The 25,652-nt window shown below is 38.7% G+C and overlaps 1 protein-coding gene across 4 annotated transcripts in view; it reads right to left on the reverse strand.

Annotated features, from left to right (window-relative positions):
* MPDZ (multiple PDZ domain crumbs cell polarity complex component) overlaps positions 1–25,652 on the reverse strand; it is a 131,484-nt gene that overhangs the window by 16,309 nt on the left and 89,523 nt on the right. For 3 of the 4 annotated variants that reach the window (XM_024760483.1, XM_024760482.1, XM_024760480.1), the window contains 10 exons: positions 22,621–22,798; positions 19,450–19,560; positions 11,634–11,796; positions 9,663–9,859; positions 8,435–8,526; positions 8,139–8,229; positions 5,920–6,000; positions 2,647–2,739; positions 2,483–2,557; positions 1,174–1,348 (listed from right to left, as the gene is read on the reverse strand). In XM_024760483.1, coding sequence (XP_024616251.1) covers positions 1,174–1,348; positions 2,483–2,557; positions 2,647–2,739; positions 5,920–6,000; positions 8,139–8,229; positions 8,435–8,526; positions 9,663–9,859; positions 11,634–11,796; positions 19,450–19,560; positions 22,621–22,798 — 1,256 coding nt within the window. The remainder of the gene's footprint in view (positions 1–1,173; positions 1,349–2,482; positions 2,558–2,646; positions 2,740–5,919; positions 6,001–8,138; positions 8,230–8,434; positions 8,527–9,662; positions 9,860–11,633; positions 11,797–19,449; positions 19,561–22,620; positions 22,799–25,652) is intronic. The other variant, XM_024760481.1, reaches the window with a different exon arrangement.

A 25,652-nucleotide genomic window follows, 5' to 3' on the forward strand; every position in this document is an offset into this window, starting at 1 on the left:
AAAGGTGAGTCAGCAGAAATTAACACAATATTGTAAATCAACTATACTTCAATAAAAAAAGACTTTTCAACCAACTATATTACAAATGTTTTAAACTGCTGTTTCCTTAAAAACCTGTTCAAAAGAACTGAATGTTTCAGTCTGGAGGCCAAAAGAGATTTTTTTTCCCCAGTTGCAGAAAAAAAGCAATGTTTTTTTTGTTTTTTGTTTTTTTTTCTTTTTCGCGGCACGTGGGCCTCTCACTGTTGTGGCCTCTCCCATTGTGGAGCACAGGCTCCGGACACGCAGGCTCAGCGGCCATGGCTCACGGGCCCAGCCGCTCCGCGGCACGTGGGATCCTCCCGGACTGGGGCACGAACCCGTGTCCCCTGCATCGGCAGGCGGACTCTCAACCACTGCGCCACCAGGGAAGCCCCAAAAGCCATGTTTTTAAGTACTTTTATTTTCAGTGCTGCAAAGCTTGAAATTTATTCTTTTATTAAACGCCAGTGTAATTTTTCTCAAAAAAGTAACTCAAAGGAATAATTTGCCTCAATGTACTAGACTGGCATTTTAATGATACACAAAAGTTTCATTCCGTGCTCTACATACAACTGTTTCATCTACTTTGACAGTATCTACTATTTACACTCAAAGGATACAACTCATATCAACTACATACATGTGCATTTTTAAGAGTCTGATGTCGTGCCAGGCAATGTTGACTTCACACCAGTGAAGTGGCATCAGTGTATCCATTTTAAAATGAGAATACTGAGGCTCTTGGAAGTTAAGTTACTTATTCAGTAGTATAAAAAAAGGAATGTACAAAATGGTGTATCTAATGTATTAGTAAGATACCTGGAATCACAGATATCCTTAGCAAAAGATCCTTGGAGAGCAAGGAGTACCACTCCCTTGTCCTAGAGATGAGCAAGTTGAGGCTCAGAGTGGCTGCATGGCTTTCCCAAGGCTCTATGGATGGTTAATGTACAGCAGGCAGATCCCCTGCCTCACAGTCCGGTGCTCTTGCTTCAGGAGTCCTTCGCTTTGTACCACCCTTTCACCAACAGGCTCCCTGACTACGGCCTCTCAAGCAGTGGGCTACATACAGGCAGGTGGCTCCCACATAGGGACCCGATACTGAGTCTGAATGTGTCATACGCGCAGGACTAGCAGGAGACCAGCCCTTACTTCGGATGGGCTCTGGTTCCGGGGAGCCAGACGGTGGGACCATCAGAGACTGGGGGCTGCTCTTTTTTTCTCCATTGGCTGTACCAGCTGCTGAAGCAACAGCCTGGGAATCTGGATTCTCAGCACGAATGGTCAGTTTCACTGTTGTCCTCGCTGTCTTCAAAAGGCTAATAAACTGGCAGGGTGTTGGTTTAGAGGGGAAATAAAATTTACAGGCAAATTAGTAGACTTATACTTCCACTATTATAGCTGGAAACTAGAAGCATCTATGGTTGAGAGAAGAGTCAGAGGCAAATTCTTTCCCTGTCAGGACTTGAGTGGTCAAGCAAGAATGGTTGCAGTTCCTTTCTAGTTTCTCCAATTCCCTGATATTGATTAAGGCCACAGTTAATTTCTGCTATAAGTCTAGTTCTGACCATACTGTTCATTATATAAGTAACGGGCTTTCAACTTTTTACATTTCTAATTAATACTGCCCAGTTCTCTGGATTCTTACAACCTTTGAAGACATATGGGGTGCTTTACCCACTTCTGATTCTACAGAGAATGCGAAGCAGCTTACGCAAACATTTTTAATAATATGGAAACGCTTAGGTTAAAAGCAAGATAAGGAACACTGTGCAACAGAAGAATCAAGCCAAACGGCAAGTTAGAACATACACATGTGAGTTAAAGCATCAAACCCATACAATTATTAAAACGGAATTTAAAAATGGTTTAAGCATCTTGCTGGCCAATGTAGAAATGGAAACATTGACACTCCAAATCTCAAGAAAAATAGGGTTTTTTTCCTAGCACTTACGAAAGGCCTCAAATGAGACTCCTGGTAAGTACGGTATTAACATCACTTTTGAGGAGGAAGACACTCAGGCACAAGTAACTGTTTAACCCCAATAAAAGTTATACATTTAATGGTTGAGTTTTAAAATCTGTTTATAAAGCAATATACATAGTGGATATTTTATAGGAGCAAACATCCATTAAAAAATATTCCTTTAGATTTAATACTAAGTTGAACTTTGTTTAGAAGTTCCAAGTTTTCCTAAGGAAAAACTGAAATGATATTTATCAAAAATGCTGACTGAATCCTGAATTTATCAGGTAACAAAAAATACCTTAACATCATCTTAATTGGAAAACAGAAAGTAGAAATTAAATAAGTTCCAAAGAATCTCTTCTTCCTTGCAGATATCTGTCTAAAATAGCTACACAGCTCTGATTCCCTATGACTGACCCCCCCTCCCCATACACGTTTAGCCATGTTCAAGGATGAGTTTATGGTTTCATCTGCTTTCTTTTGGAAAAGTACCTTTTCAACAGGATAGCCAACAACAACTTCATCATCTACAGCCAAAATCTGATCTCCAACTTTGAGCCGTCCATCCTAGATGGAAACATGGAAGATTCTGAGTGAATTTACAGAAAGAATTCCCTCCCCACCACTTTCTGAGAGTGAGAAGAGGGAAGGCTCACCCTGGCTGCTGCCCCGTGCTCTGTTAGACTCTTTATGATGACCCCGCTGAGTGTATCTTCTTCACTGATGGCAATGCCCAAACCCCCCTGATCCTAGAGAAGCAAAAACAGAAACACTCAGAAAACGTGAAACAGGTTAAATTTATCCAAATGGAAAGGTATGTGACCGAAACTTCTGAACACTGTCTTCTTACCCAAGGGCTAGAAAAGAAAACTGTTCTAAAATCCACTATTACAGGGCTTCCCTGGTGGCGCAGTGGTTGAGAGTCCGCCTGCCGGTGCAGGGGACACGGGTTTGTGCCCCAGTCCGGGAGGATCCCACATGCCGCGGAGCGGCTGGGCCCGTGAGCCATGGCCGCTGAGGCTGCGCGTCCGGAGCCTGTGCTCCGCAGTGGGAGAGGCCACAGCAGTGAGAGGCCCGCATACCGCAAAAAAATAAAAAAAATAAAAAATAAAAAAATCCACTATGAGAAATCTCTTCTTAAGCAAACTTTCAATTATTTTAATGGGATTAAATTCTCCTCCATCAAATAAATAGTCAAATGTTTTCACTCCTCCCATATGTCCACTATCTCTAGTATCTTTAGCATATATATCCAGTAACATATCTCTAGTAACTCTAACAAAATATCTAGAGAACTAAAACGTATTCAACAATTTAATGACTGTACAACGTCTGAGAATTTAGCTCTGTGTAACTGGCTAACTAAGTGATTCAACACCAAAGTATCCTCCTTCTTCCTCTTTCTGGCCTACAGCTTAGAGATAACCGCTAACACTGGCCCCTTCATCCTTTTCTGCTGTCCTTCCTCCTTTAGCAGACAGACTGCCATGACTGCTCATGTGCTGTCCTTTCTGGGGCGGAATACCCAGACTGGTTACTTCAAATACTCGTGTTCTGATGTGGTGCGGAGTGAAAATTCTCTCAACTCTGAACCCAAAGACCTGCACTGAAAACCTGCCAAAGCTAGAAGAGCTACACCTACTTTTGTCTATATTTTCCACACTTTTTTTTTAATGAAAACCAAGTGTTCCATAACATTGGGTTTTACCTTTTCTTAACGTTTACATGAACAAAATTACCATAGGGTTTTACACATTTCATTCTGGTTAGAGCTAGCAACCTTTCTCATTAGAGTTTGCACCTAGGGAGATGGAAAGCAAAAGAGAGAAAAGGGAATCTTGCCATGGTTTCTCTGAAATGTATACATGAGAGCAAATGTCGCCACCAGACATTTAAGATCACGACAGTGAGATAAGCCTTCACCATCATTTTAAAGATTATCAACACTGTGGCTTTGCAATGATGATTAATGCTTGACGACTTTCCGACTGTCACTGTGCATCCTCTCTGCCACTGCTCTTTTCACGTGTATACAGAGAAAATCACACACTTTCAGGGAAAGCAGAGCTCAGCTGTAATTTCCTTTCTGGCTAGCTCTAGAAATTTGGATACGTTACCTAACCTATCTCTTAACCTCAACTTTCTTATCTCCAAAAAAAAGGGAAAATAATTCTTGCCAACTACAAGTTTGCTGTGAGGATCATGTGTAGTAAGAAAAGGCTTAAAAGCCTGACACACTATGCAAAAGTGTTGCTATCACACACACATTCCTTCTACTTATAACTCTACAGGATATAATCAAGTTGACTTCAGATAAAGTGCCTAAGCTTGCCAGCATTTTGAAACCCCGAACTCTGATCTACTGGTCAAAGAATCAGGCACACTGAATAGGAAGGTCAACGTGCTATGAGACTGACAAGTCTCAATGCTGATGCCAAATGTAAAAAACTGAGCTACCCTCTATTTGGGACACTCCACACCAATGCTCTTTCCTACTACCACAAATAAATATTCGTTTGAATAAGTAATACTCTTTATCTACCATGGCTGTATGTACTCAATTCTGAGATTTGATTCTATTATTGTCTATTCACCTAACTGTAGTCAGAAAAGTACTTTACCAAGTACAGACGGCATTTGCTGGCTGTTTACCTAACATCCATTCTCGTCGTACTCCTTTATACAAACTCAGAGACTTCCACTAGAATATCCAGTCCCCTCTCCCCCAGCTGCCTCAAACGACTCTCTCTTAAATGGCAATAGAATGAGGGATTCTTGAATGGAAGTGTATGGACTTCTTGATAGAAAAAGCTTTAATAACTTCTTTTCCCTCTATCCACAACGCAAACTGCCCACGATGACTTTTCTTAAACGTGTATGATAAGACCACAGCAATCCATTTTTGTAGAGTTATTTTTTAAAAAAGAAATCAAGCCAAGAAGAGTCACAGTATTTTTTTTACACTGAATGCTTAACAAAATCTGATCACATGCCAGGCTTTATGCCCACCACTTTATAAACAACTCACTTAATCTTTATAATTACAATATTATCAGAGGTAATACTATCATCTCCAATTTATAGGTAAGAAAATGGAGGCAAAGCCAGACCACACAATGTGTGAAGTCTGGACCTGATGAAACAAAGATTCAATCCAGACAGACTGCCTCTGCTGCCCTGGACGCCTTGGAGCTGGGGAGTCGCAGAGGAAGCACCCCTTTCTGCTGCAGTATTCCATGCTCAATCCCTCTATCCCACCACCCTACCTCTGCCCTTCCTCTCCTCTTCCCTGAGCAGGTCACTACTCTTTCTGCTTCTACTCCGCTCATCCGCTGCCCACCTGCATTCCAGCATGAGCCTGCAGCACTTGAAAACATTTACAGGTGCTGCTCAACATCTGTTCAACAAACCACTTCTTTAAAGTTGGTCACTTGAACCTAAGGCTCATCTTTGCAAAAGCAAATACCTCAGGGATGCCTATCGGTGAGACTTCTAGTTATCTGAGCTTTCGGTTTCACGAAGGACAAAGACAATAACTTCCGTTTCTTTATTCTTTCTATTTCCTCCATAGCAGGTCCTTGGTAAATAAATCAAAGGAGAGATCACTAAATGTCATACCTTGGGATAATCATAAAGGCAGGAAAAGCTGGGTCCCTGCCCAAGTATCAATTAGCACAGTGGTTCTCAAACTTCAGTGCACACTGGCATCACAGAGAAGGCTTATTATTAAAACGCAAGATGCGGGGGCACCCCCCAAAGCTCCTCATTCAGGAGGTCAGGGTGGGCCCACACACCTGTACTTCTAACAAGCTCTCAGGGGGTGCTGATGCTGATGCAGCTGGTCTGGAGCCCAGTTTTGAGAACCAGTGAATTAACACACCAGTGTCAAGGAAGTCACATCATTTCACTCCAATTCAAAGCAGATTTACCTTGGGAAGCTCCAGATGTTGCACGTTTGGAAATGAACTGAGGTCCACAGCTGCATCAGAAGTAGTAACACTCGGTTCAGCCTGACAGAGGGAAAGAAATGACAAAATAGGCAACTGAGTGTTATGTAGTTTTGTTTGTTTAAATACAGGGACTACTTAAACAAAATTATTTCATATGCTGTAATTCCTTATTACTATTTTATTATTTCATGACATTTATGAACATTATATTCTCTTTAAAATACGAGTGAGGTGTGATTAGACAGCAATTATTTTGGAGCACAAAGACACAAGGTGCTCCTCAAGACTGCCTGGGTTTACTCCACAGTGCTATCTAACAAGAACCCAGCTCCAAACGGTGCAAGCACTGAAACACAGAACACCAGCAGAGGCACCATTCACTATGCTTTACTGTGCTAGTAGTCATCAAGTGTATTTAGGAGCTATTAATTGCTTTACCTGAAAATTACTAAAATCCATTTTCTTAAGGGACATATTTGGTACAATTCTTATGAAAATAAATTTTTCTCCCTTATAATCTTGAAAAACCACTTGACTCAGTTCACCATTATGATCAGTGAGTTAGTTCACCAGCATGAAACAATGATTTCTGCATCTTCTGTACAGAAAAACCCAATGTATGGATATTAATTTAGGGAAGAGCGTTTCCATTTCTATGCCTTTTCCCACTGATAGTTATCATGGTTCCTCTAATTTTAAGCTTTTCTCTCTCTCGTATCTCCTTTTACTCATCATTCTAAGCATGTATCCAACGCATGTACAAATCAAAACAGAACTCCCACCAAGAACTCAATTTTTTGTCACCCTCTAGCCATTGCCTCGTCTTTCCTAATTTCTTATCCATCATTTGCTTTCTCAAAATCACTAATAATCTCCTAATTGGGAAATCCGAAGAACTCTATTCACCTTCTCACTTGAGCTCCCTGCAGTATTCAAGGCTGTGGAATATACCCTTTCTCAACGGGGCTCTCCTCAGCTGCTGTGCAACATGCCCGCCTGGTTCTTCTTCATCTCTGACCTCTCTTTGTCAGCCTTCCTCCTTACTGTTGATATTATACATTTCTGACCTGGGCCCTCTTCTTCTCTAAATGTTTGCCATAGCCAGAGCCTCAGCTCCCATGGCTCCCAAGTCGGCATCTATGGGGATTCATCTCTAAACTCTACACCAGGCGTCTCCATGGACACTCCTACCAGGCTTTCCAACAGGCACTTCATTCCTAAGTTGCCTCAGAGAGAATGTTCTCTACTTTTTTTTTTTTTTTACAAATATCTGCTTCTCTTTTTTATTTTAATGAAAGTTAGCCATCAATCGAGTCACCAAGTCGGATATCTGGAAGCCTCATACCTCCTGTCTGTATCATTCACCAGTTTATTCTCAGCCCAAAACACAGAACCTATTACAAGGCAGATACTCAACAAATATTTGTTGGATAAACAGATTATCAACCAGTCATTTTTCCTCACTGAGTATATTTAGTTAGGGATGAAGTAATGTCAATTTGGGTCCTAAATATCTGACATAACCACGTCTTCTTCTCTCTCTTTTTTTTTTTCTGCATTCGTTCAGGCCCTCATTATCTATCCCCTGAACTACTCCAATAATGTTCCTACTCCCTTTAACTTAACTTCTCTGCCCTGCAACCTGTGATTTTTCTCTGCACCATTTCCAGAGAAGTTTTTAAAAATATAATGTTCATTCTTTGAATGTGCAAAGACATGGCCTCAAAGACAAAGTCTGCACCATGATCCCCATGATCCGACCCTACCCATTCCCTGCCTCCCACTGTTGGTAACACTCTGCAGTTATCAAATCTCTTCACTTGCCAGAGCCTCCAGGCCAGTCCTCAATCCACGTGCTCTGCCTGCAATGTTTATGGCCCCCAAGTCATCTACTTCCAATATACACTTCGTGTGTAACCTCCCCTATGAAGTCTTACTCTCGCTTTCCCTCCAGAGGTAAAACTGTCAACTCCTTTTCTACCTTCATTATTCCCTTTGCAGACTCTACTAGTAGCCTTCATGTAAGTGGTGTGCTTATTTACATAAGTGTTTCTTATACTAGGGTATAAACATCTTGGGTGCCACGGCTATGTCTTACTTATCTTTTATATCCCTGCAAGAGTTCTATAATTGTTAGCTGAATTAATAAGTGGTGTATCAAGCAAATCTTCCCAGAAAAACAAGCATAAGCTACATACCTCCTTATTTTGAAGATTCTCTGAGGTAGCAGGCAAAGGTTCCACTGTATGCCCAGGACATACGGCCATCTGACTCACTGCATCTTTACTTCTAAAGGAAAAAAGCACTGACCTATCATATCATGAGCATTCATATGATTTTCATTCTTTAGCTTGAAGACTCAGATTATTAGAGAAAATTCTGGGACCTGGAACTACAACACCCACACATTTATATATGTTTTATTTTCATTCAAAAGAATTAAGAATTGAAAGGCAAAGGAAAAATATTTAATAAACCAGAAAGAAATGCTCACCTGATAAAAATTATTTTTACTTTAGAAGGGGCACATTTGATGATTGATGAAGCATTCTGATGACTTCTTCCATATAAAATTTGACCATTGATCTATGAGAAATAAATATCATTAACTGAACCTAGAATTTTAACTTCACACATTTTGATCATCCTATCTAATGAAAAGCACATTTGTTATCTAATGAAAAGCACATTTGTTTCTCCCTTTAAAATATTATATATATTTTTCTTCCTAGAACATGAACCTGACTTTGATGGTGAGAAAAGAAAAGCTCGTGTTTAAAGCCAACATTAAAATAACATGCATGTAGTCTGATCTCCATGGACTAAAGAGGTACCACTTGGACTGACTATAGGACAGTATTCAGGCAGGCGACAAGCTTCTAGAGTGCTTTGTACCAAGCAAGGGCTCTGTGGAAGCACCTGTGACCCACACAGATCATCCTGGGAAGGCCCTGACTGTCATGGCTCCGAATTAACCTCAAAACTCAAGGCCTGGGAATAGGCCAGTGGGAGAAGCAGTGCCAGGGGATTCAGGGTTTAGGCAGCAGAATGTGCGTAAGCAGCCCAGTACCTAATGGAAACTGCCAATCATCCTGTCATTTAGCCACTGCTGACTGAGCCTCCCTAGCCAACAGGGAAACACAGGAGGCACGGTTCAAGCAGCGTAAAGACACATGGATCCCAGCCTACAGGAGGCGAGGACGAACAAATCAAGCAAACACAATTCTAATACTGTAAAGTATGGCCCACAAGTTTATTTTGCTTGGCGGGCTGAATTACTGTGTTTGTTATTTAGCCTCAAATCTGACCCCGCCACACCCCACCCCCATGACGTCTACCATTAGGGATTCAACTCCTAGAAGGTTCAGTGGATCAGTCTCATTACCAGGGCATGATTGGCCATTTGGTTTTTTCAAAAGCTCCTAATAAAAATGCAGCACACAAAAAAATGTATTTGAAGTGTGATCTTTATTACTGTCTTGGGGCAAAAATTGTTTCTCGTGTTATATAGTCACAACCTTTTAATGGAAGTTAATGGGAACATGGGCTGTAGTTAGTAGAGATTTGGTCTAGAGCCAAATTTGCGGCAATGTATCTATTTTATTAGAGAAGCGGTAGTTTCCTCAGTCACCATATGAGACCCGGGTGGATTTTCCGGAAACTGATGGTTCCACTGCACCAATTCAGCGAGAGTAAATTCAGTGCTTTCCACAAGAACTTACCTCTAGAAGCTCATCTGCAATCTGCAATCGACCATCTTTCCCAGCTGCTCCATTTGGATCAATCCCCACTATAAAAACACTCATCCTGGACCGGTCTTTGTTCCCAGCAAGACTCAGACCCAAACCACTACGACCCTTCTCCAGTTCAATCATATGTAGCTCGCCTGTTAGGGTTCCATAACGCTCTCTGATATTTTCTACACACAACAAGAACAAAAAACCCACAGATAGTAAGAGCTAATTCACAGCCAAACGCTTTACTATGGAAGGTTATTTAGAATGGCATCATAAGGGCATATTTGTACCAAAATGAAATCCTTAGCAGTTAAGAAAACGCTAAATAGACTGGCGGCCTGGGCGTCAAGACTGGTTTCCTGGAGCACCCAATCTTTGAGGAATTTCTCTGCATCCAGGGTGCAGAGCACAGTATCTGATTAATCAGTTCACCTGGGGTGATCAGGCCCAAAGAAGTGATCCACATTAACAAACTCTCAAAAGACTGTGATTAAAACAGAAAGTTACTTTATCATTTGCAGAGAGCAGAACATCCAGAGGACTTGTCTCTACTGGTCAGTGGAAGCTTTTCTTCCACAGGGAAATCTACACGACATGTCACATCATGTTGGCTGGTGCTCGGTACAAAGATCCAGAATAAAGGGGATGGGTTTTCTTATTGCACAGAGCCATCAGGCCACACACACTGATGTACCTGCTGTCATTGAATGAGACCTTTCATACCTCACATCCCACGTGTTCAAGAGGTAGAGTTTATTCTTTAATCTGAGAGGGCAAGGCCACAGGTAGGTGCCCCAGGCCCAGATGAACAACCAGCCAGTGGCCAACACTAATTACCAGGCACGTGAGTGAGCCATCTTGGAGGTCCAGCCCAGCTGAGCCCAGTCGACCACAGCACCTTGACAGGTTAATAATAACTTGTTTTCTTAAGCCATTAAGTTTTGGGGTGGCTGTGACATGGCAATATATGAACATTCCATTTGATGTTTTCCTCAGAGTACATTCTGGCCACCCTGATGGATTAGCAAAACATTCTAATTTCATTAGAAATACACTGAGAAAAGTGCAAACTTTACAAATCATTTCTTAGAAAACATTACTATTTGGCTAATGTCATGCATTCTATGTTGATTCTTAACTGCGTCAATTTCATAAATTGCCATGTCCTGACTCCTTCTTGAATCTTAGCAGCACAGATTTTGTGCTCTGTACTTCCTAAGAGCATACACCATAGTATTCTTAAAAGAAATAATTACGTTTTTAAATGAAACTTTTTAAAGCACTGACACAGAACTTTGAGCTTCATATTTCCCTGTAAAATGGCTTATTTCCTTAGGAAACGGAGATACACCCACGATCCTAATAACAGCTGCCTTCGAATGCTTCCTATGCATCATTATGGCTCCTCAAACATTATCTAATTCACTGTTAGCAACAGGGAATGTAGGAACTGAATTTTAAAAAGGGGGATATCACCAGGCTGAAACTTAGAGGCAGTTAAACAACTTCCCAAATGTCCCAAGGTTGTATCTCAACAATTATACTATGTTACCATCTTAGTACAGAAAATACCTAAAATCAAGGCTGTTCCACCAGCAACAACAAATAGATTTTTACAGTGAGGAATCTGAGGCCTAGAGCGGGGGTGACAACTTGTTCGAGACCAAGAGATGGCTCATCCAGTTCAGCTTCTGAAAGAGTGCCCTGTCCTTTTTAACTCTCATACAAATGGCAAAGTGGGCTTGAACAGGGATGCAGATTTAAAAAAAGAACATGATTTCATGCCTCAGGAATGTGTGTATTCAAGTATAACGAACAGCAGTTTTTTCCACACAAAACTGCAGCATGTATAACCGAAGGTGAAACGTACTTATTCATCCAGGACCTAAGCCTTGAGAAACCCAGAGCTCCTTTAATACCTCTTATAAGTCAATGCATTTCAAAAAGACAACTTACTCCAGCTGCAACCAAACTCATCCTCTTTGTCCACATCTGCTGAAATTTCACTTGCCGATGACTGTGCATGATCCTCGCTCATTTCTGCAAATGCTGGAGGAGGGGGCGGAGGCACACTGCACAGCGGAGCCTTTTCTGGCTCGGATTCTGACTGACTGGGAGCCTGTGGGAACAAGAAGAATGCAGTGGGTATGCAGTCTAAGGAAGGAAGACTCAACGGAAAGAAATAAGTCTGCAATGTCAAAAAAAAAAAAAAAAAAAGAGTAGCTTTAAAATATCTCACATATTAAATAATGGGAAAATATACATATATAAAAAATGGTAGAAAGGATTCAGGTAAAGTTTAAATACACTAAACAAAATAGTATGTTCAGAGCACAATCCATTAAATGGTTATATGGTATTTTAAGGTGAAGAATTAAAGGCTTAAATAACTTAAGATGAAAAGTTGTACAAACTTGCTTTTTTGGAAAAAATATTCTCATTCGAAAGTTATCTGGGCAAGATTTTGGGGGTCTAGGAAAGGCTTCCAAGAAACTAGAAAAAAATTAATGAAGTTAATCATATAATCAAGCAAAGCAGTTCAAAGCTTGTTAGTGAGAAGATATTTAAAGAATTTTTTATTTCTTCCTGAATCCTCTCTCAAACTGACTTGTAACAAATTCATGAAAATGAGCATTGCACATGCAGGGTTCATCTACCAGGGAGACTGTTAGCAAAGAGCACACAAATTCAGATCTCAGGGGTCTCTGGTTTTAAGGGACAAAACCACCGGCCCCTTACCAACGTAGCCCTAAAGGAAAATGGGAAAACAGGGTTGAATACTTCATACAAACCCCAAGTTTGGCTGGTATATTTGCTGTCACTTAGGGCTACAAGTCTTATTAAAAAAAAAAAAAAGGACTTGGTATCATCAGGTTCTTTTTTTCTTTAATTGAAACACAGTTGATCAAATTTTTATATTATAGATTATCAAGCAGAATATTAGAGTTAGAAAGGCCCTTAAGTCATTTTATTCATTTTGCAGATTAATAACCCAAGGCTGTGAGATGTGAAAGATTTTGTTCAGAATCACCCAGTGATACTAGACTTCTTTTTGCTTAATTCTTAACCTAATCCAATGCACTTTCCATTATATCATGTTGTCTCCTCCAATTTCTACAGTAAGACAGAGAGTACCTAACTCAAGAGTCAGAGATACCCAGCTAAAGTTCCAACATTGCGGTCAGGCTGTCCCTGATGCCTTGAACATACATTTTTCCTTCCTTCTTTGTTTTACCTTTTTTTTTCCTGTATAAAAATCCCTCTGATATACCTTGTTTTATATGTGTATATCTGGAAAAAGATTGTGACTAAGAAATATTTCTTAGAGAACACACTAAATGACAGGCATGTACAAATACTTAAGAATAATTCATGTCAAGAATCAAAATATACCTAAAAATGAAACTATAGGGCACTGAATGTGATCTTTCTTTGATGATTCAGAAAACACTTTAGATGCTAAGCTACCCCAAAAATGATCCTGGCAAACATGAATTACTATTTTTCCGGCAAAGCGAGCTGATTTTTAGACACTTAGGGGCAACAGATTTTTCAAGTCACAGAATCTGCTGCATTAAAATGTTTGGTTTACATACCATTGGCCAAACAGACAAAAACTACTAATGGAAACAGAATCCTTGTTATCCTCCCAAGTGTTGTGCCATAAAACTCTCAAATTAGCAATGTACAAATAAATATAAACAGACAAATAAAAAACTTCATTTGATCCAATGGAGGTTCATTAAATATACTAGGGTAGGAAGGAACATGTAATTTAGAATTTTTCTGGTTAAAAGTTTTTTAAAAATTTACCTCTCTAACAATGGAAAATGTGAGAAAACATGAATTAAGCCCATTTCATTTTTAAAAAGTGGAACAAAATCTAACTTGCCATAATTTTAATAAATTTATGGATGCATATTTTATAGATCTTACTCTCTGCATAACTTTTCTGAGCTGTTATTTTCCTTAAAAACAAACAAACAAACAAAACCTGCTTGTCTAAAAACTATTCAGAATCTTACTTAGGCAGAACATTTTCGTACTGTGAATGAACTCAAATGGTGCCCTAACATAACTGATTAATCATAAAGCCAATACAAGCCTAGGTTTACTAAAGGGGCAATTAGGTGTTCTATTTTATTATCCCTGATACTCTCATTCTTACTGAGATCATGTAATTTAGCTTGCTGTTGACACTTCTTAAAATTTACCAGTGAAGATACAACTCTTTAACAAAGACCATTTAGCCTTCATTGGCAAAAATGCAAAGTGTACTTGAAATCATTCCATGCCATGTATGCACACAAGTATAACGTACACACACAGCACACTGTAACACACCCACTTACTTGTGAAAATTTCACATTAAGACAAACCTTAAATGGTGTGGGAGCAAAAGGGTTAGTTGGGGAACAACGGAAGAGAACTCTACTTGAATTCTGTAATGCCTACAGTAACAGAAAACATATTCCTTCAGATATAGCATCTTTGGTTATCCATATTACAATAACATGAAAAATCCAATGAATATTCATAAAATGCTTCCTGAAAAAAATTAACAGCTTTCTTCCTTTCACGATCAAATTATAGTATACAAGTTCTTGTAAGTTTTTGTTTCAATTTTGGATTTATAATTTCATCAGAATATGAGAATATCCAAGTATAGATTTACAAATGTTGAAACAGTTCCATGTTTCCTCGTAAGGCATTTACACGGACATACTTTATGAATATTCAACAAAATCCTGCATATACACAATTATGTATGGAGTGATTAACTAACAGAAGAGCTTTTAGGACTACCTTGTATAAGTCTGAGAAGGATTTAAACCAATACAAGGTTTTTAAAGAAATTATGTGTGAAAGTAGCTCATACATTTAGCAACTAACAAAAATTTATGTATCTGAAAATTCAACTCACACCAAAATATAGGAAAGGCATTGGACTCACGATTATCCCTTACTCTTCAGAAGGGCCATGTAATTTCGGCTATAAAAATGAATAGGTTCTGGCAAGAAAATGTGCTTAAGAAAGGATTTGCACGCCCACTCCAAACACACAGTTTTTTGTTTTTTGTTTTTTTAATCCTTGCCCAAATTTAGTAAACACTGAACTGGGACAAAGGCACAGTAGCAACAAAGAACAAAACATTGGCAAAAGGCAATGGCAAGACAACGGTCATTATCCAACCTTGTCAGCGTTGAACTGTAGAGAATCAGCAAATGGGTTAGTGCTGCTGAACTTGTACTTAGGGTAAAGGTTGTGCGGCAAGGAAGGCAAAGGGGATTTCTAAAAGGAAACATAAGAGGCGCTGAGCGCAAAAGAAATGTACTTAAAACAACTCATTTATAAGGACAAAGCAATTGCTGATTTAAATAACTGTGCAACACTAGATCCTGTCAGATCTCATAATTAATTAATAACATCTTATCAAACAGCATAGAACTCAGGGTTTACCTCTAGCAACCTGAATCCACACTCAAATCTAAATCTGGCCACAAAACACACAGGAATCAAGTCTGTCAAACTGATCCCAAATTTCTTTTGTTTTCACTGAGTGTCTTCACTATCACCGACAGAGAAGCACATATATTTCACCCACTTATATTAACACATGTTCCATGCATATCAGTAAACATGCTTCAAAACTGAAACCATAAAAGGTTTTCATTTACACTTAAAAGCAAATTATGCTTTTTTGGTAAAACAAAGGAAAAAGTGTCTATCTGTTGCAGAGTGCAAATTAAACATCTGTCCGCTAGTCCATTGGTAAAGTTCAGTATTCTGTTATCTTGTTTCCCAGTAAGGAAACTTTTCATACCTTGACTAGATATTAAGTTTGCTTCAATCAACAGTATTCTTTAATTTAAAAAATGAAATCAACAATTTTAAAAGAAATGGCCTGCTGTACAGTGGTGTTCTCTATTTCTGCCCACTTTTTGTGGAGCTAGGAACATATATATATATATATAAATTTCCTATAAACGTTCCCATATTACTGGGGAATTTATGAGGCTCTGGGTAATTTTTGAAGTCCTGCCTTACAGTGTTCACACAGGTTTTGTGGCTCGCCTGTGATATGCTCTGAGCTTGGACTACTGCAGCTGAATATACGTATTACAGGCAGGATGACTGCCAGAGAGAATGTAGCATTTTCAGAGTAAAAAAAAGGAAAAAAAAAGAAAAGTAATTTCCTTAGCACAATAAATTCTTCTCTTTTTTCACACTGCTATCTTTTTCTTTTATTGACTATATCTTTCAGGGGAAATTGCAGACGTTTAAAATTCATTTTGGCTCTAACTAAATGTTTGTGTTACTTCTCTCTATAAAAAAGCCCTACTGGCAAGCATCAAGAGTAGGGAGAGGTTGTCATGTGACACCACCCTGTATGAGAGAACACTCTACAAAGACTATCCTCACTCAATACGCCTGCACTAAAGCTTATGCCACATCACCCTTTCAATCTGCTCTTCTTGCAATGTTTTTCCTACAGAAGGAAGATGGGTAAAAGAAATGGGCACACTGACATTTCTGCTCATCTCAACTTTCTCTCTGCGTTTCAATTTAAAATGTCAAACTCCTGCTTTACAAAAAAGAAGATCACAAATGCCAAAAAACATGACCATTTATTAAGGTGGAAGAAATGACTAGGCAGAGATTAAAAACACAATCCTAGGCAAAGTAACTCAGTGCTATGGAAAGTAGATTATTTCTAATCCTCATACATGGAATTGTCAGGTTTTACATTTCCTTTATAATTCTGTAGAACAATATAAATCAAAATAATAACGGGAAGAAATGGAATATTTAAAAAGAGCTCTGGTTTTTTTGTTTGGCTTTGCTTTTTGTTATTTCAACTTGCAGCCCTTAAGGATTAGAATTTGGCCCTGATAGGAGAGTATAAAAGTACAGGATGAGCACAGCAAATGAAATAGTAGATCACTCTATTATGAGGGAAGGATTTATAGAAACAGACTATATCTCTTATTAAAAACTCAGTGATGAAACCCATGTTTATAGTTCCAAGGGCTGATGAAAACAGAAACGTTATTAACTAAGAAGAAGCACAGGGAAGGCAAAATCATCCTCTGGCCCGTATTAGTGGGACCCACCCTTTAATGCGACAATGCGGTCAGACTGAGTTTGAAGTGTCATACTGGTGGAATTATCAGGGCTAGTTCTGGGAAGTTCTAATTCTCGAACAGTTTAAGAGCCAAAGAGACTGACTGGCTTTTCAGTCTACGTACAAGTTTTTCTTGAAGCTTTATTATATCCAAAAATAAAATGTTTCTCATTAAGAGACTCTTATGTATGTGTAATTTTTTCCCTTTCGACTCCTGGAGACATCATTATTTTCATAGGGAAGTAAATCATTAAAAACAAAGTAGATCTCATCTTAAATGCAAAATTAATTCTAATTTCCCAAAGCAAAATATGTGTGTAGAGGAGGAAAAATATCTTTCCTCTACCTGTCGTAGATTCTTGACTGGACCTCTGTAATGAAAAACAAATTAACGAGGGAAAACCATGTATATTGATTTAACGTAAGTTTTGCATGACATGGGGCCTTCATAAGGAAATGAAGACCAGAAGAAATGGTTAAGTCTGAGTGTTTTTATAGGAGGTCTTACGAAGAGTAGAAAGTTACAGAAAATATGATAGGACAAAACAGCACGAGCTAAATGTAGTTAACTGGCGGAAACTTAGCAAGGCCTGTTCATTCTGATTCCTCCCAGGATTCCTCCTCGTCTGGAGATAAGGATGCTCCTTTCCTTAAGACCTCTCAGGAGAGCCTTATGACCTGCTTCAGCAGAGAAGGGGGAGGTCAGAGTCTTTCCAGCACCTGCCTTTTCTCAAATAACTTCAGTTTAAATATTCAATATGCCAAGGTGTCGTATTTCAGGGTACCATGTCCTAAACCCCGTCACGTATCATTTGACTACACATGCCATTCTAAGCAAGATTTATTCTGGAATAATTGCTATAAATCAGGCTTCATTATACCTCAGATAATAAAATAGGAATATTTTCCAGGTGCATGAGAAAAATATCTTCCTAGTGCATTAGAAAATGTGACTGGCATTGAAAGAAATGTTTGTAGTTTTTTCAAAAGTAATCTGAGACTCCTATTCAGCAGTTTATAGTATTGTCCTAAATGATATAAAAGTTGGAAATTAAAAAAACAAAAAAGGAATAAAACCCACCCACACACAAAAAATAGCTTTAACTTAACTTAAACAGCCATTTACCAACATTATCATACTGTGTCTATGTTTAACACAACAAATGGAAACAAACGTAGAAAGATCTGTAGTTATTTAAACAAACTGAATAGCATCTGAAAAGAATGCAAGATGATACAGCCCCACCATTTGGCAGATTTTCTCATCTGAATGGATAATTATCACCTAACAATCAACAACTGAATGATTAAAAACTGCAGATGTGAAGATAACTGCTTACATTAAGAACTACTATTTCATTTCTTACAGTGAACTCAGACCAGAGCTACACCTGTCTTGACAACAAAGGGAAAAACCAATAGGATAAATCTGGTCACTTTGTTTCCCAGGGCACAGAATATTGACAAGTTCCTTTTACTGATCTCATCTAAAAACCTGTTCACTTGAGCACTGCTATCTTAAATTTTAAGAATTAAAATTAAATGTATTATACATAAAATTACGTATTTTAAGTTTTCTATGATTCTTTTCACTTCCCTCACATCTGTTAACATTATCTTTCTAAATACAACAAACCCTAAAAACTAATAAGGAGGTATTTCAAAGAGATTCAGTATGACAGGGGTTCTTAAATCCGGAAGTGGAAATTCTCTATGAGCCTCAGGACATCTAGGAAACTCCTGAAATGCTATGCAAACTTTGCAGTAAATGTGAAGAACTTTCTAAGGGGTATGTGGCCCCAAAATACTCAAGAACTGCTGCACAGGAAAATATTATTTTTTTCACCGAGGCATAAAGAAGAAATAGAAAAAAACAGTTTTAAACTCTTGGCATAATTTTCGTCTTCATAATTTTCAACACATCGAATACACAAAGCTTCACTTAGTATCTTCATAAACAACATTCACTGAATGTGCTTAGAATTTCTAAAACATTTTTTAAAGCCATTTCACCTGTGACGACTGACAGTAAAATGCATTAGTAGGTCTCTGTCCACCAGGGGCAATACGGTAATGAGAGCTACACAGTCAGTGATGATGGCTGGGAAACAGCAGGTATGAAATCACTAGATACAGTTTAAACAAAATCCATCATGGGGAAAGTTAATGTTCACTGGGATAGACAAATACATTAAAGATCATGCACAGGAAATCATGAGATTGCATAAACTGGAAATTCTGTCCAGAGAATAAATTTATAAAGAAAATGAAATCTCTCTGGCTTCTAAGGGACTTGACTAGACGTCACAGACTCTCAACCTGAATGACTCCACCACAGCCCTCTTAACAACTTAAATATTTTATGACTAGAGTGAACGCTAATAATTACCCATCTAGATGCCTATGAGCCGCCAATGAATCCTACTTGTGTGTTTTTAACAGGCTTCAAGTGTCTGTTAAACATGGTAGAAGGGATTTCCAGGACAACTCAATGGGAAAAAAAAAAAGCAAAATAAACTTCTAAAAAGTCTCCTGAGATTTCAAGACTCGATCTCAGGTCCTAGAAACAACTTGGCCCTGGATACATTAGATTCCAAGTTGAATACTGTTTGGATATGCCTACCTTGCCCTTTGTGTTTGCTTACCCTTGGTCTGTTTATAATGCTCTGTACCATAAAGACTACAGGGTTGCCTGCTTTCCGAATGGCTTCCACAGCTTGTTCATGGCTTGCATCTCTGAGGTCCATGCCATCCACCTGCAATGGAAGGCCTCAGCTTAACATTTCAAGAAGCTACAGAACAACAGAACAATTTGTCGATCTGGAGTTTTGAGGATCCTGGGTGAGTCTCCTAAAAAATCTGTTTCAGATTCAAAAATAATTGAGAGTACTTATGAGGCTCCAGAACTTTTCATTTGTCCAGCAGACTTGTGGTCCCTTGTTTTGGACACAGATTTCTGTCTCCAATAATCAACTGAAATAATAATCAATTAGAATGAAGGCTCTGCTTCTGCTTCCCTTACATTGCCCAGTTGTTCCTTTAAATTAATAAATCAACATCATTAAAGAAATAATATAAGGGAACTGCCTAGCAGCACTGCTTTCATCATGAAAGTCACTTTACACGTTTTCTTCCAATTCATTACAGAGTGGTTTGGGAAGTGGGTGTGTGAGGCTTTGTGTATTTCTCTCTGTACAGGAAGCTTGAAGTTAAAAACAAAATTCTGATGTTCAGAAAAATCACGTTATGGTAAGGTTAGTTTGGCAAAAGAATCTTTGCAGTAGACGTGGTAGGAGCTGGAAGCCAAGAAATTGTGCTTATCTGTTAGTAATTCTTATATAAATAGCTTGAAAGTGAAAGTTATTTTGTAACTTTTTATTGACCATGGTTTGCCTTGGTGATGATCAGCTCAGCTTATGCACTATATGAATAGGAAGGAAAATAGTTTGAAAGGCCAAATGCTAATCCTGCCAGAAAACTATAGGACACTGGTATAATTTTATCATTTCCAATTACCAGAGAATGGTATATACAACAAAATAGAAAAATCAGAGTAGACATAATTCTGAAAAAGAAAATTATTAGATCTCTGCATAGAACATTATCACCTTTAAAAGAATTATATACTATATTTAATTAAAAACTTCCCTCATGTTGATACTTAGATGAAATAACACCATCTCTTTCAGTTCATATTAAAAATGCCTTCTAGGGCTTCCCTGGTGGCGCAGTGGTTGAGAGTCCGCCTGCCGATGCAGGGGACACGGGTTTGTGCCCCGGTCCGCAAAGATCCCACATGCCGCGGAGCGGCTGGGCCCGTGAGCCATGGCTGCTGAGCCTGCGCGTCCGGAGCCTGTGCTCCACAACGGGAGAGGCCACAGCAGTGAGAGCCCCGCGTACCGCAAAAAAAAAAAAAAAAAGGCTTCTAACTTTTTGTAAAATAAAAGTATTTATGTTTACTATATATTCCATTAGTGGGAAAATTTAACAGGACATTAAATATCTTTGCTCAAGTCCAAAGAACTCTATACTTAGAATGGAATACTTCTCAGGTCTCTAATTTACATACATTTTCAGAAACTCTTAGCAGAGACATGTTCTAGAATCCCCAGGATTACAGAGGCCTAAGGCTCCTTATTTACAGAAAAAAGCCCTTGCACGTAACAACATTCAACAAACTGTTGCTTAGCAGTATTTTACCACATGCAAAAATCCTTTCTTTTCAATTTGAAAGGGATGTTTTAACTCTCTTAATACACTGAAACAAACATTTTGGTGAAAACTATGATTAATCTTTTCTTGAAATAATTTATAAACATTTCTTACTTTTTTTTACTTAGGTCAAAGGTATTCAATAGTGAAGTACCTATAAAATAAACTGCCTTGTGATAATCTTAAATTAGAAATTTTATGTAGTACTATAACTAAAAAAGAATCCTTTAACAGGGGGCTAAGGTATCATCTAATGAAAAGTAAAGATGCAGGAAGAGAGAAAAAAAAGCCCATCATTCTTCCTTATAAATGGTCAGAAGAAAAAAAAACAAAACACCAGACATGGCCCTTGCTTTCTCTCAAGTCTCAATCTTCTTCCTTCTTCAACTCTCAGAGACAATCAGTAAAGGAAGAAATAGATCAATGCCCAAAATGTTCATTTCAAAGTTGTGACTGACATGGATAACCTTCTTCTACACAATTAAGGCATTTTAGTGCCTAAGTTATATGGGTTTAGAAAATGAGATACAATCATTTGTACAAAGTAAAAATAATGGTTGTTATAATAACAAAGTGATCGGTTTCTATTTGGAAGTTGTCTCTTTTAGTCTTCTCTCTAAATCCTGGAAACTCAGCAAACCTGGGTTCAGCTACCCCTTCCTCTAACCTAAACTAAAACTATGCTTATGCTGATCAAATAATTCATCACACTGTTCTGAAGTGACTTGATCACTTGTCAAGTCTGTCCCACTTGACAGGCAGGCACAGTGTTTTATTTACCGTGGGACGCCCAGAGTCTGTTACAGCACCTGGAATGCAACAGCTTCTCCAGGAATATTTGTTGAGTAAATGATGAGTCACTTGTGCGAGAAGAGTTAATTTAAAATATTAAACCTAGCTTTGAATTAAGGGATTAGGTACAGTTTGACCAAACGCTTCTCTCTCACACATAACGAAGTACTCACACATGCGTACACACGTGTGTACGTACCAACTCACACGTGCACACACATACACATACACACACACACACACACACACACACACAGCCCTTAGTGATGGATGGGGAATGGGCACAGCACTGAGATGGACAAAAATCCATGCTTGGATTGGCAGGGGTGGTGGGGGAAACATTTATATAAAAGGCAATCAGGATCTTAGCATAAAAAGTTTACTAAAAAGACTCACTTTAAAAAATCTCATCCAACAACATTTAAGTATTTCTAGAAATAAAATCTCATTTAAGGGATCAATTATGATGTACACATTCTGTGCGTGTACGTATACTTTTAAACGATTCAATGATTTCCCCAAGAAATTTGCTTCGTTCTTTAAACTGAACTTAATTATTTTATCTTAGTGCCAATGTTTTTTTTAAAAAGTTGATTATACCCCCAAACACCCATCTCTACATCGAGATATATAATCTGTCATCATATACTGAAGAGAAAAATTATGGATGAAAACAAACAAATAAGAATGAAATGCTTTAACAGCAAACACATTTTACTCTAATGTTGGGTCAGTGTAAAGATGATGACTCCCTTGGTAAAGAGGACGGCCCAGGTGAATAGTTTTAGCACAGAAAGCTCACTGGAGGGTACCTCTACTATTCTATCTCCAGGTTTCAAGGTTCCATTTTTGCCAGCTGGACTATCTTCAAGAACATGTTTGATGAAAATGCCCCTCATCACTTCACCGTTGCTTAGACGACTCCCCATCCCTCGTCCACCAACAATGCTGATGCCCAAGGATTTGCTTGGTTCTCGCCAAAGTTCAACCCTATAAAAAATAAATGAAATTTTAAACTCTCATAAGAAAGTATAGGAGCAAAGCCTCATAATATTGGGTTTGGCAATGATTTCTTGGCTATGACACCAAAGGCACAAGGCAACAAATCCAAAAACAGACAAACCGGACTTCAATAAAAGTAAAAGCTTTTGTTCATCAAAAAAGTAAAATGGCAACCCACAAAATGGGAAAAATATTTGCAAACCACATATCTAATAAGGGATGAACATCCAGAATATCTAGAGAACCCCTAAAACTCAACAACAGAAGAAAACAAACAGATCAAAAATTGGGCAAAGGACTTGACTAGATATTTCTCTAGGGATGATATACAAATGTCCCATAAGCACATAAAAAGATGCTCAACATCACTAACATTAGGTAAATCAAAAGTACTATGAAATACCACCTCACACTAAGTAGGATGGCTACTATCAAAAAAAAAAAAAAAAGAAACCCAGAAAATAAGCGTTGGCAGGGAAAAATTTTAGAAATTATGGAGAAATTAGAACCCTTGTACACTGTTGGTAGTGATGTGAAATGTTGCAGCTGCTATGGAAAAAAGTATGGAAGTTCCTCAAAAAATTAAAAATAGAATTACCATATGATCCGGCAATTCCATTCCTGGGTATATACCCAAAAGAATTCAAAGCAAGGTCCTGAAAACATACATGTACAGCCATGTTCATAGAAATATTATTCACAACAGCCGAAAGGTGGAAGCAACCCAAGTGTCCATGGACAGATGAATGAATAAACAAAACAGTATATAAATACAAAGTAACATTATTCAGCCTTAAAAAGGAAGGAAATTCTGACACATGCTAGGACATAGATCAACTTTGAGAATGTTATGCTAAATGAAATAAGCTAGCTAAGTGAAATAAAGGACAAATCCTATATGATTCCACTTATATGATGTACCTAGAGTAGTTAAATCCATAGAGACATAAAACAGAATGGTAGTTGCTAGAAGATGCATGGGGTGGGGGATGGAGTTACGATTTAATGGGTACAGAGTTTCAATTTTGCAAGACGAAGAAAGTTCCGGAGATGGATGGTGGTGATGGTTACAGAGCAATGTAAACACACTTAATGCCACTGACCTAACACACTAAAAAATGATTCAGAAATTATAATAGGAAACACATTTTTTTAAATTCAAGGGAATAAAATGTTACGTATGTTAATTTCTGCAAATATTATTTGCTCGATTTATTAAGGTTTTACTAGTAGTAAAACAAGATCATTTTAAATACTCTTCCAATTATGTGTTTTATAGGGGCTGATAAATAGTAATGTATTTCTGAAGCTGATTTGTTACAGGTTAATATTGGACTCATACTCCAGGCTGGGGCACCGATGAATGTAAAAGGACCATTTTCCAGAAGCTCTAATACTGCAGACATCAAAAAATTCAGCTACCCTCAAACAGATGGTACCTTCTTAGCTTGGCAACCCAATCAAGAGAGAGAACATTTCTGCATGCACTGCATCAGAAGCCTACCTCTGTAGAAGTCAGTCTTGCCAACACAGATCTAGAAACTAACAGTCAGCGCAAGAAGAGCAGTTCTTGTTAGCAGCGCTAACAAGATCCTCCGTGACCTGATCCCATCACCACCTTCTAAATGCATCCCTCACAGCTCTCCACTTTCCTCTCTCCAGCCCAGCTACAATATCATCTTGCTGTTCCTTAGGTTCATCAGACATGCTCTCCCGCCTTGGGGCCATGGCGCTTGCTACTGCCTGTGTCCTGAATGTACTTCCTCTACCCACATAATAACCACATGAACTCTTATCTGATAACTGCAAATAGCTGTCAGAGTTATGGATGAGTTGAAAATACGTGTCTTTTGAAAAGGCGGGATATAAGAATAAGGTGATTTGCAGCGAGGTGTCTGGCCAAGATGAAGGAGCAGCTCAGGTGACTGGAAGCAAACAGAGATACTGAGTAGAAAGCTCTGAGATAGGTAATGAGACTGTGCAGTCTACTCCCAGCTGCAGGAAGGGAATCAGCTGACACTGGACATCAGATAAATGAAGAAAGCACAGTCCAGCATGCCCTCAAACTTGACATTTGAGGTGCTCCCAGAGGAAACGAAAGGATGGAGGTAGGACTCCTGTGCAATGAGGGAGGTCACAGTAAGAAAAGACTGGGATAAAAGAGTACTACAGGTGGAGTGAGAGGGCAGGCAACTGGTCACATGAAGGTGATGATGAAACCCACATTTTCTTTGGTCAGCACTTTTTTCTTTATTAGAAATCTAAGATCCTAGAGATCTATTGTTTAGTCTAAAAGGATCTCACCATGATTCTTGATCTTAACAAATCTGTGAGAATAGCTTAAACTAGTTAAAATTCTATTCATCATTTTCTTTCATTCTAGGAATTCTGGGAAAGACAAGAACCAACTTCTTCCATTTCCTAAGGTAAAATGGCAAAGTACTAAAGTCAGCAGAGTTAGCCATTGTGTTTAATATTTAAGAATCCAAAATACATAGATGGGGCTTCCTCGCTCTTTTTTTTTTTTTTTTTGCAGTACGCGGGCCTCTCACTGCTGTGGCCTCTCCCGTTACGGAGCACAGGCTCCGGACGCACAGGCTCAGCGGCCATGGCTCACGGGCCCAGCCGCTCGCTCCGCGGCATGTGGGATCCTCCCGGACCGGGTCACGAACCCGTGTCCCCTGCATCGGCAGGAAGACTCTCAACCACTGCACCACCAGGGAAGCCCAGCTCTTCTTTTAAAAATGTAAAAAAAAAAATAAAAGAAAGAATGAAAGAAAATGTCTCCTAGGGCTCTTTGTGGTTGGTGTAAACTAGAGATTGGCTCTTATGATTCCCCGAA

The sequence above is a fragment of the Neophocaena asiaeorientalis genome, unplaced genomic scaffold (assembly GCF_003031525.2).
Source record: "Neophocaena asiaeorientalis asiaeorientalis breed wild unplaced genomic scaffold, Neophocaena_asiaeorientalis_V1.1 scaffold174, whole genome shotgun sequence".
NCBI lineage: Eukaryota > Metazoa > Chordata > Mammalia > Artiodactyla > Phocoenidae > Neophocaena > Neophocaena asiaeorientalis.